Below are 14,509 nucleotides of genomic sequence, written 5' to 3'. Positions count from 1 at the left end.
CAGTTTACACTTATCTGTATCTGCGAACAGTCATATCCAAGCGAGGCCCAGATAAAATGAGATGTCACTGACATAACAGAGATTCACACAAGTGATCTAAAGTCACTATGAAAATTAATCTCGCCGATTAACCTGATAGTTAAGAATATCCACTTATTACGGAATCTATCTATTCAGAATGAGTTTGGAAAATCGGATTAGCGCAATTTATTAGATTGGAGAACAATGATCATTGACGACTTGTTGACCTGGTGTTCTATCTACTACGCCGATGATTTAAATACGATGATAATTGTTTGTTCAGAACAAAGTCACATCCCGCGCCGATTAAAAATTTCATTCCGATATTAAGTATGAGTCTATAGAGAAATTTTTGAAAAGGTAAATTTTTGTCTTTGCGCTTCCATGTACTCCAGTTCATTTATCATAATTCAAACTTCAGTATTCCGAAGTGGAGGTTACGTTACATTAGCTTAAACGAATCAACGATTTCCCATAGGAATAATAAATGAATTCCGCAGCTCGTCGGTGCGTTCGTCAAGCACAATATTTTGTAGTACCCTTTTAGTATTTTTCAGTGACAGTCCGTCAATTTAGGTAGCAATTACCATTTCCTATAGCCGTTTAAATGCCAAAAATACATTTCTAACCTTGTGACATCGGAAATCTCGAGGGACTATTTACGTAAAAGAGAACAAATTGCTAGGTCGCTTAGCAAGGGAACACTTTTCTTTGTCGGGTTGAGAATAGTAAGTGACATCTGTTGAGATTAGGCAAAGGTGTGAGTCTGAAGGAGGAGAAGTTTCAATAATGGGAATCAAGCCTAGATATTGCATATGAATTTCGATTTTCAGCCGGACCAAAGGAATTAGTAAACAAACATTAACGTATTAAAACAAACAGGGGCAAATGCATTGAGTCTATGGCAACATATACAAGTGATTATATAATAGCATTTTATGTCCCTAGCGAAGTTTTAATCTGAATTAGATTTATCAGTCGTATTTGGATTGGGATTTAAAATATGAAGACATTCTAGAAGCTAGCTGAGCTGAAGTTCAGAGAAAAGCTATACGACAAATAAAACGCAATGTGGCATTGTGGTTTTAAACATTCCATTTCAGAAAGCAATTTCCATTAAAAATATTAATTGCGAACGCAACTAGAATAGAATGAAATGGTTTCATTCGTATCGCAAAATTGCGTTTTGGTGCTCTTTTCGTCTAATCATGTTTAACGCAGGTTCTCTTCTTGACCATCAATTTTTAATACTAAGCTTTCATGAGCAAGTGCGTGCATCAAGTTTCATTATTTACAAATTCATTTTAGTTTGTAATTTTTTTTTCCAAAGTTTCATTCAAATTAGTAATTACCTCAGTAAAAACCATAGGAAGAGTAATAAAATAAATTATCATTATTATTGGTAAAACCAACCTTCCATATCAGCTAATAAAAAATCAATATTTATAAATTAACTTTCCGATAAACATAAGTCACATTAAGCCAAGAACATTATGCTGGTGATGGACCATATCTCGAGCGCTCTGAATCTGTATATAGGAGATTCGAAACTATGTCTTGTCTATGTCGTTGTGTGTTCCTCAGTAAGTATATGTAAAACTCAGTCATAATTACTGTGAATCACAGCATCTTGATATTCAATCATTGGTTACATCATAGTCGATTTGATTCAAGCAGCATTGAATGACTCCTTTTCTTTTTTCTCAATAATTCCAAATAACATGGCCATAAATTAATTTTGAGAGTAAATATGGAATGTTTTACGGTATTTTCTCCTGTTTTAGTTTCTTCGAACTCAACATTAATGCTGTCTGTGTTTTGTTACCAGCAAAATCGATTTTTAATACAAATAACATTAGGAAAGGGTGCTTTCGCCAGAGTGATATACTATAATCTAATCCTAAGTACACCGTAGTTTATAAACATACGGAATATATAATAGATGCCTCAAAATATCGATATCTTTGGATTCACGCTTAGCTGGTAAAATACAAATACATTAGCAGTAAAGCAACTGAAAGGAGAGTCATTTGAAATTTGTTTGAGACTGGGTTTTCTGGAAAAATAGTCAGCGGCATAGTAAAAGATAGATAGATATACAAAAAGTATTTAAATATATATTATTCAGGACGAAAATGTACGAGACAGCTAACTTATGAGGTCATATACATCTAACAGCTGATCGCTCTTATCTTGAACAATATATTATATTCCAATTATATTCTAGACCTATGTAGTTTATTTTAAAGTTTAGTAACATCATTTAGTTAAGACCATTAACTAGATCCCCATTGCATCTGTATTAGTTTATTCAAACATAATTGTAAATTTCTGTCGCAGTGTCACTTCCAGACTAAATATACGGTCAAAACCACCGAAAATATGAATTATTGAATACATAACTTATTTGATAAATGATGAAAGCAGCAGAAGTGTTCTGCATTTATTCGATGTTTTCTCAAAAGAAACTCTCGATTGAGATGAAGCTTCTATTTGTATTCGCAATAAATCGTTGACAGATTATATCCGCTCAAGATGCAAGTTTGTTATGTAATACTTAAAAGTAGGAAAATGAATAAACTTGGCAAAATTGCTAAAAATTCAACCCAAAATTAGCACATACATAAACTGTTATTTTAATTTTTTTAACAAGAGTATGAATATCCAATTTCATTTACAAACGTAAATTAGATTTATACACTCTAATTTCGGAGCATTAGTAACAAAATTTTTAACTGAAAAACTTCCAACAAAAATTACAGCTAATTAATATTGAATAACTATAAAAATAATTCCCCAACTTCGTCGATTTCAGGTTTGAGATAGGCCTACTACAAAGGTATCGGACAATGTTAGAGATTAGATATATATAAATAAAATCTCAACATGGAAATATCAGAAACTTCAGATACAAGCCGAATCAAGAGTGTCTCAATGGCGTCATCGGATCTTGAAAATGTTGAGGATAATCAAGAACGTGCTATCGTTCCTTCGACCATTCAGAAGAAACGTGTGTTCAATGTTGTTAATGTCCTTTATATTGATCGGATACGACGACATGAATTCGCAGGTAAACTAGACTTCATAAAGATGTTTTTTGAGTTATTTATGAATATTCGATATTAGTATGAAGACATATAGGCTATGGTTCACATTTGAAAGGACATAAAATGGTATTTTGATACGCGAATATGATTTATTATTATTTTAAATCATACGAGTAAGGTGTACCCAAAGTATTAATCAGAAGAAAAAAATCGAAAATGAAGTTATTTGTAAAATGTCTTAGAATATAGCTAATACAAAGTACTGTATGTTACTACAAAAACTGCCATCTTATTTTACCAAATCTGGCATCGTGTGGGCGAACTTTTGCATATATCACCCTCGTCTGTAGTGTACAAGGCTTGTGGTGGCATCGCGTAGTAGCTACTTGTAAGCGTCGACTACTGGATGTGGGAATGTTTGATATTTTTCGATCAGCACCCTCAATTTTGTGAAATGTTTTTGAAAAGATAACAGGGAGCTAAAAACAGGTTATACACAGGGTAAAAAAAATCGCAATTTCCTTCAACATGAGTTTGATTGTGCACAACCATGGTTTCTCCGACAATTCAAATTGCCAGAACGGTATGTCGTACAATCAGTAAGAGAAATTTGAATTCTCCAAAGTATCATATTGTCATCGGCACTGTATACATTGTCATCGACACCAGTCCTGGTTATCTGGAGAAATACATTTGTAAAACTAGGCAAATGGAAGTGTAAAATATTCTGTACCTAACATAAACTAATTTTTAATGAAAAAGTTTTTGCAATGCAATGAAGGTGCCTCGGAAATTTGTCACGAATACAACTTTAATTCAAATTCTAGACGACACGTAAAACGAACTTAACATATTGTGCATAAAATATCTCGCATTCGAGTCATTTATCTTATGATATCGGGTGTGGTTATGGATAATCACAATATTTTTCAGGTCAATCCTATTAAAATCGACAAAATAAACCTGGAAACTTTTTAGGTTTAGGTTTATTTTTGCGCCGGAAACGTCGTAGATAGTCTCGTTGGATCTCACATAATCGCATTAATATTTAAAACCCTAAAAGAATTAAGTCAGAAATAAGATCCCCCTCTTACATCTTACGGGTAAGGAGAAAAGATTAGTTCAGGTAAACAATCTCGCTTTGAAGATAAGATACATGAGCCGTATGTTTATTATAAAATTAGGCAAAACCTTATACAAGAACACAATGAAGTCAATTTCCAAACCTTGGAAAAATATTAATATATACCCAAGCACCTACACAGCTGTAAAGGGAAAATTTATATTCGAATGTTGTATTTGACTGAAATGTGAAATGCGCTCCCGAATAAGTAACCCAAACGCACTTTTAGCAGTTTGACTAAAGAAGTATTAGGCCTAACTCAACCCACCCTGGCTATTACTAATCCAATTTCAGAATGTTTAGGGAACATATTTAGTATCTTGCATATTTTAACTTTTGATATTCTGATCTATTTTAAGGAAAAGTTAGCATGACAATGATTGATATTGTAATACAGAAAATAAATATTAAAAATGAGAAGAGTTTGAATTATTACACTGACCACGTTACAGTAACTTACATTATAATATATGTGTTTATGAAAGAATATTAATAGCGCATCAAGATTTGTTTCTGTTTATTTTTACTTAAATGCCATATGCGCCATGTGGCTAAACTAGAGGTTGAAAAGGTCGACATCACTTGATAGGAAACTTGCAGTAATTCAAGTGATGGATGTTTCCCCGGCTCTTGGCCCTAGAACCTTTTTTGCGTATACTTTGCAATGGCGAAATTTATTATGGTTGTTTTTAAAAATATTTTTTCGAGTTAGCGCTCACAAATTGTCTTACATATTCATAAACATCATTTTGATTCAAATTTGTAACTATCTGCAAAGTTAAAAGTACCGATATAGATAATGTTTTAACCTAGTCCTTGACAGCTATTTCGGGACTAATCTTCAATTACTGCAACTGAGCGAAAACGTTTTGGCCAGATTGATAGGGGTTATTTATTTAATTTATACCTATTTTTGGAAATCTAACTAAAAACTGATAAATTACTAAAAAAAAGTCACAAAAACGAGCTTTTGTCCTTCAACATTGACAAAAAAAGTGTTATGGCGGCTGCTAACACTTTAATTCAATATCTTGCTGATTAATCACTGTTTCGTGAATAATCAAAAAAGTATATATCACGTTCATAGTTAAGAGAAAATGACTAATGTAGTAAAATGGCCAAGTTTTCGATTCTATCAGTAAGTATTTTTATTCTTGCTCTTGGCGAGGGCAGAAATTGAAGACAAATATTGTTCTTTACAAATCCTAAATGAACAGTCTCAATAGAATCACATTTCGTTTATGAAAAGGACGATAATATTTGACAACAAGTTGACATCTGTTACGTATACTCTGTTAAAATATAAATCAAGGTTTATTTTGTTACATTCAAAAAACTGGAACTTGAGCCAAAAAATATGTCCTAATTTTCAATGTTCAAATTGCTGTGAAGCCCAAGTTTACTACATGACTAAACGTAACAAATGTTAATTGAAATTTGTTCAGAAAATGTAATCACCGCAGATAAACTCACATCTCAGCTTGAGAGTACGAATGTTATGTTATCTGATATAAAACATGAATAATTTGATACGAAAGACCACCTAAAGATATAGATCTTTTATCGGTATCATCTGAATACAAATTTGACCCATCTCCAACTGTCGTTAACATTGATAGTCTCTTGGGATGCAAATATTTAAAGCTGTTTATTGTTGATTAATTTTCTAAGATCATGAAATAATTTTGACCCGGTTTAATGGACCTATAATGGAATATTTAATGGGTTAAACCACGATGTTTATATTGAGAAATTTTTCTTTATTCAGAGCTGTCGAAAAGCCAGGTGGTAAAATAGTGACTCGTGTTTATAATATAAAAGAAATAGAAATAAACTGCTATGTTTTTCTATCTTACTCATCTGTAACTCCATTTAATGCAACATATTTGATGTTATTTCAGGAAACACATTTTCGATATTAATAGCTTTATTTACCGTGAAAAAAATATAAACAAAATGTACTAAAAATTACAAAATATTCACTGTAGTTTCACAGTAAATTCAGAAATGAAAAAAATTCGAAAATATTTTATTGATTAATTATCCATTTAAAAATACTTTAGGTATCAACAGTTTCGACAGCGATGTATTTATATTTACTATTTTTTATCAACGCCGAGTGTATGTTCATGGCATATTGATTTTACTATTTTGCTAAATAGTTTTATTCTGTTGTTTAAAACGATTCATATGGTTTATACTCCTTACAATAAAATCTTATTTTTTAAAATTATGACGCTGAACGTCTTGTTACCTAAGCTTTTCTAATAACTTTTCACATAAAAAACTCTGAAATTGGTCACCATGCCACATCGCACCAACGGGGCTGGCGATCCAAACTGTCTTGAATAACATAACCCCTGTTCAAGATTCAATATTAAAAATGTTTTTTGTACTTCTGTTGCCTTTCTCCGGCGTTTTTTGAAAATTTTCGATTTTGATTTTCTGATGCCGTCTTTTTTCCCGTTCTATACTCTCCTTTCATGCGTATGTAGTGTAGAATTAGACAGAAATGGATATCGCTGATGCCGCCGAAGTGTGCTTTAGCAATAGAACAGGATAACTAGGGTGCGGTTGGGTATTATATTTTGAGAAAGACATGATTTAGTGTAGGGTTTCTCAAATTGGGCTCCCAGCTCCTAAAATGAGCTGCAGAGCAATCCTATGGATGTCATGATCAAAAGCCTTCACGGGTAATATTCGCGATGACCACATTATTTTAAAGTAAATTGAGTGCAATTTGTTCAAATGCAAAGTCTTTCTTATTCTGCTATCGTTTGGTGAATTTTTTATTGTTAAACATGACGCATGGAGTAGCCGACGGAAACACGTGAAAGCTAAACTATGGTATTTTTATAAAAGAGCAGAGGGCACTGGTTCCGTTTAAAAGTATGATAACTACTGTTGGATTAGATATTAAATTGAGATTGATTTAGAGGTTTGTTCGTTTAAATTGTTTAGCAGCCACCAAACACACTTAAAATTTTTACAATGCTGCTCTTTATATATGCCTCCCAACAGCCCGCTTCTAACTTGAGATACCGGTAACTTTTTCAGTGCCTCCGTTCTTCAAAGAGCACCTACGAAACGTCTTATATAAGGATGGAAAGGTAGTTCGTTTTCGTTGCAGCGTTGCCGGTTTTCCACCTCCTCAAATTGAATGGTTTAAAGGACCTGAGAAAATTTTAGAAGCGTGTGATGTTGAATTACAGGAAGAATGTATTGGATACAAATACTACGCATCGAACAACAGTGGGAATCTTATGTTAATAATAACTAACATATTAGCAGAAGACTTTGGACCATACACTTGTAAGGTCAGTATTTTGTGAGGATTTACAGAAAGCAATGCGCTTTAAAGTTCATTTCTATATGCTATGTTTATTTTTGTGTGTATCTGTCTATATTTTCTGCTCATATTGTTATTTTCACGCATTTGTGTTCCAACGAATAACGAGAAAACTCGAGAACAATTTTACGTGTATATTATGATTTCAGTCTTGGCTAAAGACAAATCAAAGTTGCCCGCGTATAAGTAACTATTCGGAACTAGCATTGTTCAGGTTGTTTTACCGCAATTGCAGCAGTAGGAAACTTGGTATTATTAATAAGTCATAGTCATATTATATAAGACATTTCATAGAATCTGTGCACAGGTCTAAAACTTCTGAATCGGTTTCTGGACTAAAGTGCGCTGCTACATTCGAACAGGAAAAATCGCTAATTTTGACACTAGCCACTATCTATTTTACACCCTCGGTTATGATCTAATAGGGTTTTGTTAGAAGATGCTTAGAAACTATCAAAATGACTATTCAGTAGAAAATCTAAATCGCAGATTGTCGTCGAAACTTTAGGATTTATTTAATGCTGAATGTTCGATTTCATACAATAGCGGAACGCGTACGATAATAATGAATTTAGTTCCATCCGAATATATAGAAGATAGAATCTGGGAAGTAGTAAACTATGTGAAATAGCATCAACAAGAATAAAATAGGTTTCTAATGTTTATTGGAAAAATAAAGAGATTATTCACACGGCGAGATACTAAAGTCCAATAGTTAGATGTACGAGATGAGATATATGTGTATGCCAACGCCAGGTGGTAGAAATCATAACAAGCCAGTTTGTTATATAAACTCATTGACCAATCAATCTCTGCATGTTTTTTCCGAACGAGATTTGAACCCGATATTGAAGATAATCAGCTATGCAATGAGAATCATGATTCTCATACTCGTCAAAAAATCTAGACATTTTGATAACAATTTTTGTTTTACAGCTAACAAACACAGTAGGTGAGGCTCGCTCGACAGCAACGTTATATTTGTCATCGATAACCAACAAGCCCGTCAAAATTAGTAAACGTGAGTAGCTGCTAATTTGCTAAACTCTATGCGATCAAACTCAAAAATGTATGATGTATAATGTATTTGGTGAGTACACGATAATAACTACCACTAGCGTGAGTTGGCAGGTACGATTTTGATAGTGGTACAAGTAGCACAGGCGTACAACATATTTGAGAAACCTCATTTATTGTATCTTATTTTGTTTTATAGATTCAAAAAGACGGAAGAAAAAATTAGTAATGTGAGTACAAATATTATTATCCCTCTATATCTTTCGATGGAAAATGGAAGTTCAAAGTTCATTGTGTCTAAGTAACGTTTCATTGTTAATAAAGTGTTAAGACGTACAAAGTGAATTGTTTTAGCGATTACCTTTTTTAAATATTTTAAATTAGGATGCTAGTCTAGAGACAAAACAACAACATCACTCATTTCTGTATCTAAAGTTAATTTTGAATTATAAATCAACTGACATTGGTTATGGTAATGATAATAAGATTGAATTGAATTTTCGGATAGTAATGTGAGCACAGAGAGGGTGTACTTCCTTATAGTGAGTTTATCAGAATGGGCGAATATAATTGTATAAACTTTCAGAGAAGAAAAGATAACTATCCGTGAAAAACGACGATCCCCAACCAAAATTAATTCAACACTTGCAAACTCATACGCGATATCAAACCAAGAAAACAGCGTCGCTATTACACCCATTGTGCAAGACGACGTCATGGCAAACCAAAGAAACAAGACAATCGAAGATATGCTGACAATTATGTTTGCAGTTCCTACTTCATGTGAAACACATGATATAAAAGGTTAAACATTAGTATATAATAAATAGTACTGTTACGAATAGGAATGACTATATGTTCCGGCATTAGGACGGTCTTCTCCGTATTACGGATGCCATATAGACTGCACGTACATGATTTGTGATGCCAATCAGGTGCAAACTATACATAAAACTTATTTTTTCATAACATGTCCAGGTCTCTAATCTAAATATAAATGGTGAAAATGTGCCGGGGCTAAACGAACCACATTTTCAAAGCTGCTCCAATAAACAACTCTTAAATCGAGTACCCACGATATATGAACTATGCTTTAGTGCAGAGGTCGGCAAACTGCTGCCCGCGAACTAATTTTGTGCGGCCCTCGAACGACCCAACTTGCAATGCATAAAACAAAAATTGATTCGAACTTTAGTGGTAACAATGGCTTATGTACTGCGCTTGTTTTGTAATAAGTAGCGTCAGTTCTATGTCGTTTATTTTCTGGGAAACGGAGGGAAGGTTGCGATGAACGTCGAACATTTCAAAGTACTTGGATGGAAAAAAAAATTTGTTCGCTTTCCAAAACCAGTTTGTTTGATATGCCAATTCAGCACCGCAGATATTTGAGGGATTAATTGTTAAACGTCATTACGAAACGTGTCACTGCAAATACGAAATTTAACCCTGGGCGCCACTGCTCATACGTGCGTCAGTGCGAAAGTGTAATGTGCACGTTCGGAAGCATATATTGCCGTGAGAAGCTTCATCTAAAATGTTATACTAAGAATTAATTTTGTTCTCGCTTGTCAGATCGTCCTTCGGACAAGGTACTGCGAGGCAACGAAGTTGTCGATTAAATAAAACGCTTTGGCCATACAAAGAAACAACATAATCCTTCACATTGATAACAAGTAAATAAAAACAATGCATTGTTTGATAATATAATAAAAAAAGACTACATACACGTCTCCCAATGGCAGGCTTTTAACACAGTAATAGAAAGTGCAAGTGCGTCATTGTTTGGAGTTTAATTTGGCAATTGTTCGTAGGCGAAAATAATGCGCGCTACCGGACGCTACCGGAAATGTGTATATTTGGCCCGCAAGTACATAAAGTTTGCCAACCACTGCTCTAGAGCTTGATAGGATGTACATAAACTAACTTGTTTAATTGACAACTTGATTTATCTGTTTTGCTTAACAGTTACGTCATCCGAAGACGGCCCTGACACGTTAAAGGCAATCACACAAGAGCAAAGTAACGATACGAACGATTTGGACGCAACACCGAGGTACAATTTATCTTAATTCGAAAGTATAAAGTATGCTAACTTTACTAAATTTTATTCCAACTATGTTTTTACAACAGTAATCAGGCCTTTACCAATGACAGTCGTCTATGAACAAAAATTTCGTGAAATATAATCTGCACAATTCCAATGAACTTGTTAAATTTTCTATATAAAATAGAGAATTTCAATTAGAAGAATTGGAAAGACGAGAGTCTGTAACAAGAGTTTCAAATTCAGACATGGAACTGGAATTGAATATTGAACCGAAGAGCGAAACACAAGATAAGTCTGGTAATATACATTTGTTTAATGATTTACATATTTTTCATCAAGTGCTTTGGCGCCATCTTACGGTATTTTATATATATTTTTCATTGTAGCCTTCTTGAAATCAGAATGTAAAGTGTAATAATGAACATCAAGTTTCATACCCACAGCCACGACCTACTACTTTAGGTGTTCATATCTTTTCTCTACGCAACGCTCAAGAGGTTTTAGTTGTAAGATGGATACAATATTATAGAAGAAATAGAATAATTCCGGATCATAAGAAACTACCGTTTTTTTTTTACAACTGCTTCATATACGGAGCTAGTAACCTTACAAACAATGCTAAATTCCATAGGTCAACGCATTAACCACTCGATCAATAAGCCCATACATAGTGTCTTTGTCTTTTAATTATGCAATATCTCGCATTAATTAGATGTGCATTAACGCGTTAGCGACTAGAAAAGGATGGCAAACGAGGTAATATTAGATTTACTCGTTTTGCAATGAACATACAACAAAATATCAAAGTAAAAACACAAATCTTGTCTTCAGCTGACATAAATTTTTTATTACTAATTGATTCAGAAACTGTACATACTCCTGATAGCGAAGGCCACATAAAGAATATTGCTGACTGGATTAAATGTGGAGAAACTTCAGATTCAGAATACAGAAGAGGTTCCAGCCCGTATCCAATACCACGATGCCTTACTGAAAATACAGGTAAGCCTTCAAGTGGATCTTACTATTTTGAAATGGATAAACAGGGACAAAAAAATGCCAGTCGAAAAAAAAGTACTTATCGTACATCTATTGGGCAAAATCTGGTAAAATATAAGCATATATATATATATATATATATATATATATATATATATATATATATATATATTGCAGAAAATGTTCAGAAATTTTGTATATATATATACAAAATTTCTGAACATTTTTTGCTATTTTTTTAAACTATAATGTTCATTTATTTTTTATGGTACTTCATATAGCGATTGTCAAATTTTATTTGAAAATATTTGTACCCCCGTTTAAGAGAGAATGGTCACAACACAAACCCATTTTTAACCGATGTCCGTGGTTTTCTATCTTTTTGGAGGAGCGGAACCCCAATGAACATTCCAGATGCTCGCGGAACCTCTGTGCAATAGTTTAATTTAATTTGGTGCAAAAACATCATTTAATTATTTAACTAAAATTGAAAGGACTTACTCATGTTCAGTTTTTTTTTCATAATTCAAGATACAAACTGTGAAAAAATTACATTTGTTTTCATGAAAAAATAAACGGAAACTTGAGCCTGGTGTTTCTTGCACAGCTCTGCAAGATTGGGTTGTATTTTTGACAGACATACCCGAGGAATTGAAGAAACTATAAATATATAAGCAAACCTAATACTGGCAAAATGATCTTGAAAGTGTAGCAAGTTTAATAATAGTGACAATCTATCGCAGTGTTTCCCAGCCTATGAGTCGCGCGACCCAAAACTGACTTGCCTTCAAATTTTCTTGGGTCGCTTGTTCTTTCAGTAAAAACCTAAAAGTTACTAATTTTATTTCCTAGTAAATTTTATAGTTATTTTAAATTCGGTATCGATGTGTTTCTCAATAGTAATTGAATATGTGGAAAAGTATCAATTTGTAAAAACTTGGCAGCATTCATTTAGCTAAGTAAACCATGTCAACTCGTTAATGGCAAGCGAGCGCTATCTTCTCACTTTCGGGTAAATTCTGGGGGAATAAATGTTATGTAAAAATGGTTTTTTATATCAGTCATTATGTTTGCAGCCATAAAACTTCTACATGCAGTTTATTATTTGAGCTTGTCCTTGGGTCGCGAGATTTTACAAAATTTATTTCAAAAGGTTGGAAACCATTGATCTATGGTATTTGATTATATTTAAACAATATACTTATAATAATATAAACCCTCCAATATGAATGTAAACCACTGTTATATGCTATAATATTCTATCATATATACAAATATTTTCATAAATATTATTTAGTAGTTTCCGGGCCTCTATTGAACGACGTAACGCCTAATGTCCAGTCTATAACAGTAATGAAACATATAGTCGAACAATAGAAAAACATTTTCTAGGGAAATATCCATGTCAAAGTGACATGACATGACAATCTCTTAAAAATAGAAAGTACTAGATGTCTTCGAATACTCATACATATTGGTATCATACAAATTTAGAAGGAGTGTCAATACGTTCACGAGCGGAAAACATTTCCTCGTTTGTACATTGACACCTAAGAAGGTATTTGTGGAATACCACTAATAGGATTTCAATGAAAATATTACGCGATTTCCCTAGAGATCCATGTAACGAAGGTCATAACAAGTGTTGTTTGCATAATAATTCTATATTAGTTCGACAAGCTATAAGTTAATCCTTTTTCGTCATTTTTTCTCAAAATGTCAGTAAACTGACCTCTGTATTGAACCTTAATCATGATAATAACTTCATTTGAATATTTCAAAATCTCTTTTAATCCGATAACTTGCTGCTTCGTCAAACGATATATATGAAGCTTTAATAATGATAAGGAAGTTTCTGAATACATTTCCATTTGTTAGACGCGGAGTGTATGAATAGATCGGCTTGCTACAGTTTATTACTTTTTGGTCTTCTTTGTAACCAATTGACAAATAGATTTCAAATTTTCACCACCCAAAAATGGAGTGCGGCATATTCTTCCATGTGGCATTTGGTATATTTCTCCCAATGTTTGGCTAGAATTGGATATTTTGCTGACATTGTGGTGACCGTTTAAACTTCGTTTCAATATTTTCATAGTGCCGTCTTGTTTCATTACCCACTTTTATTCATATTTGCATAAAGATAGAAACCCTAATTCAGCGTTGTGTATCTGTAAGTTCGCAGTGTCTGTGCATATAACGTATGGCGTAGCGAAGAGAAAAGTATATTCGGAATTTAGCATGTTAATTTTGTAAAATGTGTATTTATAGTTTTTTGGGCATCTGATCGTGTGTACAAAATAATCGGTTTATCGAAAAAAAGGTTGCCGTGAATGCTTTGGCAACCTTTTCGATACCCACTTCAATGACATTCGAAATAGCTTCATAAATTCCAGTTGTTCACAATCTTCCTATTATATAAATATTAAATGAGAAACCTGAACTGGTTCGTAAATTAATAATATATTCATTGAACAAGATAAAAAGAATTACTATAAAACATTATTTTTTAAAAACTTGGCATCACGGGTATTACGGATTGTGTTTAAATCTAAATTGCAAAATGATATTTTGCATTCAGACGATACTTTGAAGACAAATTCTGCTCCGGAATCTGCTGGAAACTCGTTAGATGAAACGTCGGTGGAAAATACCAAAAACGAGTGGTTGACTTCGTGGAGAAGAAAAAGTGGGGCATGGGAGGAAGGTAGCGAAGAGGAAAGCAAGGATACAGTTGGAGGAGGATGTTCTGGATTGTTTTCTACTGGGTAAGGCAGAGAATCATTTCACAAGCATCTCTGTATATACTGTCACATTCATTGGTCGAAATCCGTACAGACAGGGGCTGCGCAATATTCTTTTTAACTATACGAGCATAAGTAAGATACAGTCATTTTATATGAGTT

The 14,509-nt window shown here is 33.3% G+C and overlaps 1 protein-coding gene across 4 annotated transcripts in view; it reads left to right on the top strand.

Annotated features, from left to right (window-relative positions):
* Positions 1–2,842: 2,842 nt before the first annotated feature.
* Positions 2,843–14,509, top strand: part of LOC120338389 (uncharacterized) — a 48,602-nt gene continuing 36,935 nt past the window's right edge. For all 4 annotated transcript variants that reach the window (XM_039406408.2, XM_039406399.2, XM_039406383.2 and 1 more), the window contains exons 1-9: positions 2,843–3,091; positions 7,249–7,508; positions 8,477–8,561; positions 8,757–8,787; positions 9,144–9,361; positions 10,523–10,610; positions 10,789–10,901; positions 11,469–11,606; positions 14,185–14,371. In XM_039406408.2, the coding sequence (XP_039262342.2) occupies positions 2,908–3,091; positions 7,249–7,508; positions 8,477–8,561; positions 8,757–8,787; positions 9,144–9,361; positions 10,523–10,610; positions 10,789–10,901; positions 11,469–11,606; positions 14,185–14,371 (1,304 nt within the window). In that variant the 5' untranslated portion in view covers positions 2,843–2,907. The remainder of the gene's footprint in view (positions 3,092–7,248; positions 7,509–8,476; positions 8,562–8,756; positions 8,788–9,143; positions 9,362–10,522; positions 10,611–10,788; positions 10,902–11,468; positions 11,607–14,184; positions 14,372–14,509) is intronic.

Source organism: Styela clava, chromosome 1 (assembly GCF_964204865.1).
Source record: "Styela clava chromosome 1, kaStyClav1.hap1.2, whole genome shotgun sequence".
Taxonomy (NCBI): Eukaryota; Metazoa; Chordata; class Ascidiacea; order Stolidobranchia; family Styelidae; genus Styela; species Styela clava.
The sequence above is the reverse complement of the archived record's forward strand: the minus strand, read 5'-3'. Positions and strand labels throughout refer to the sequence as shown.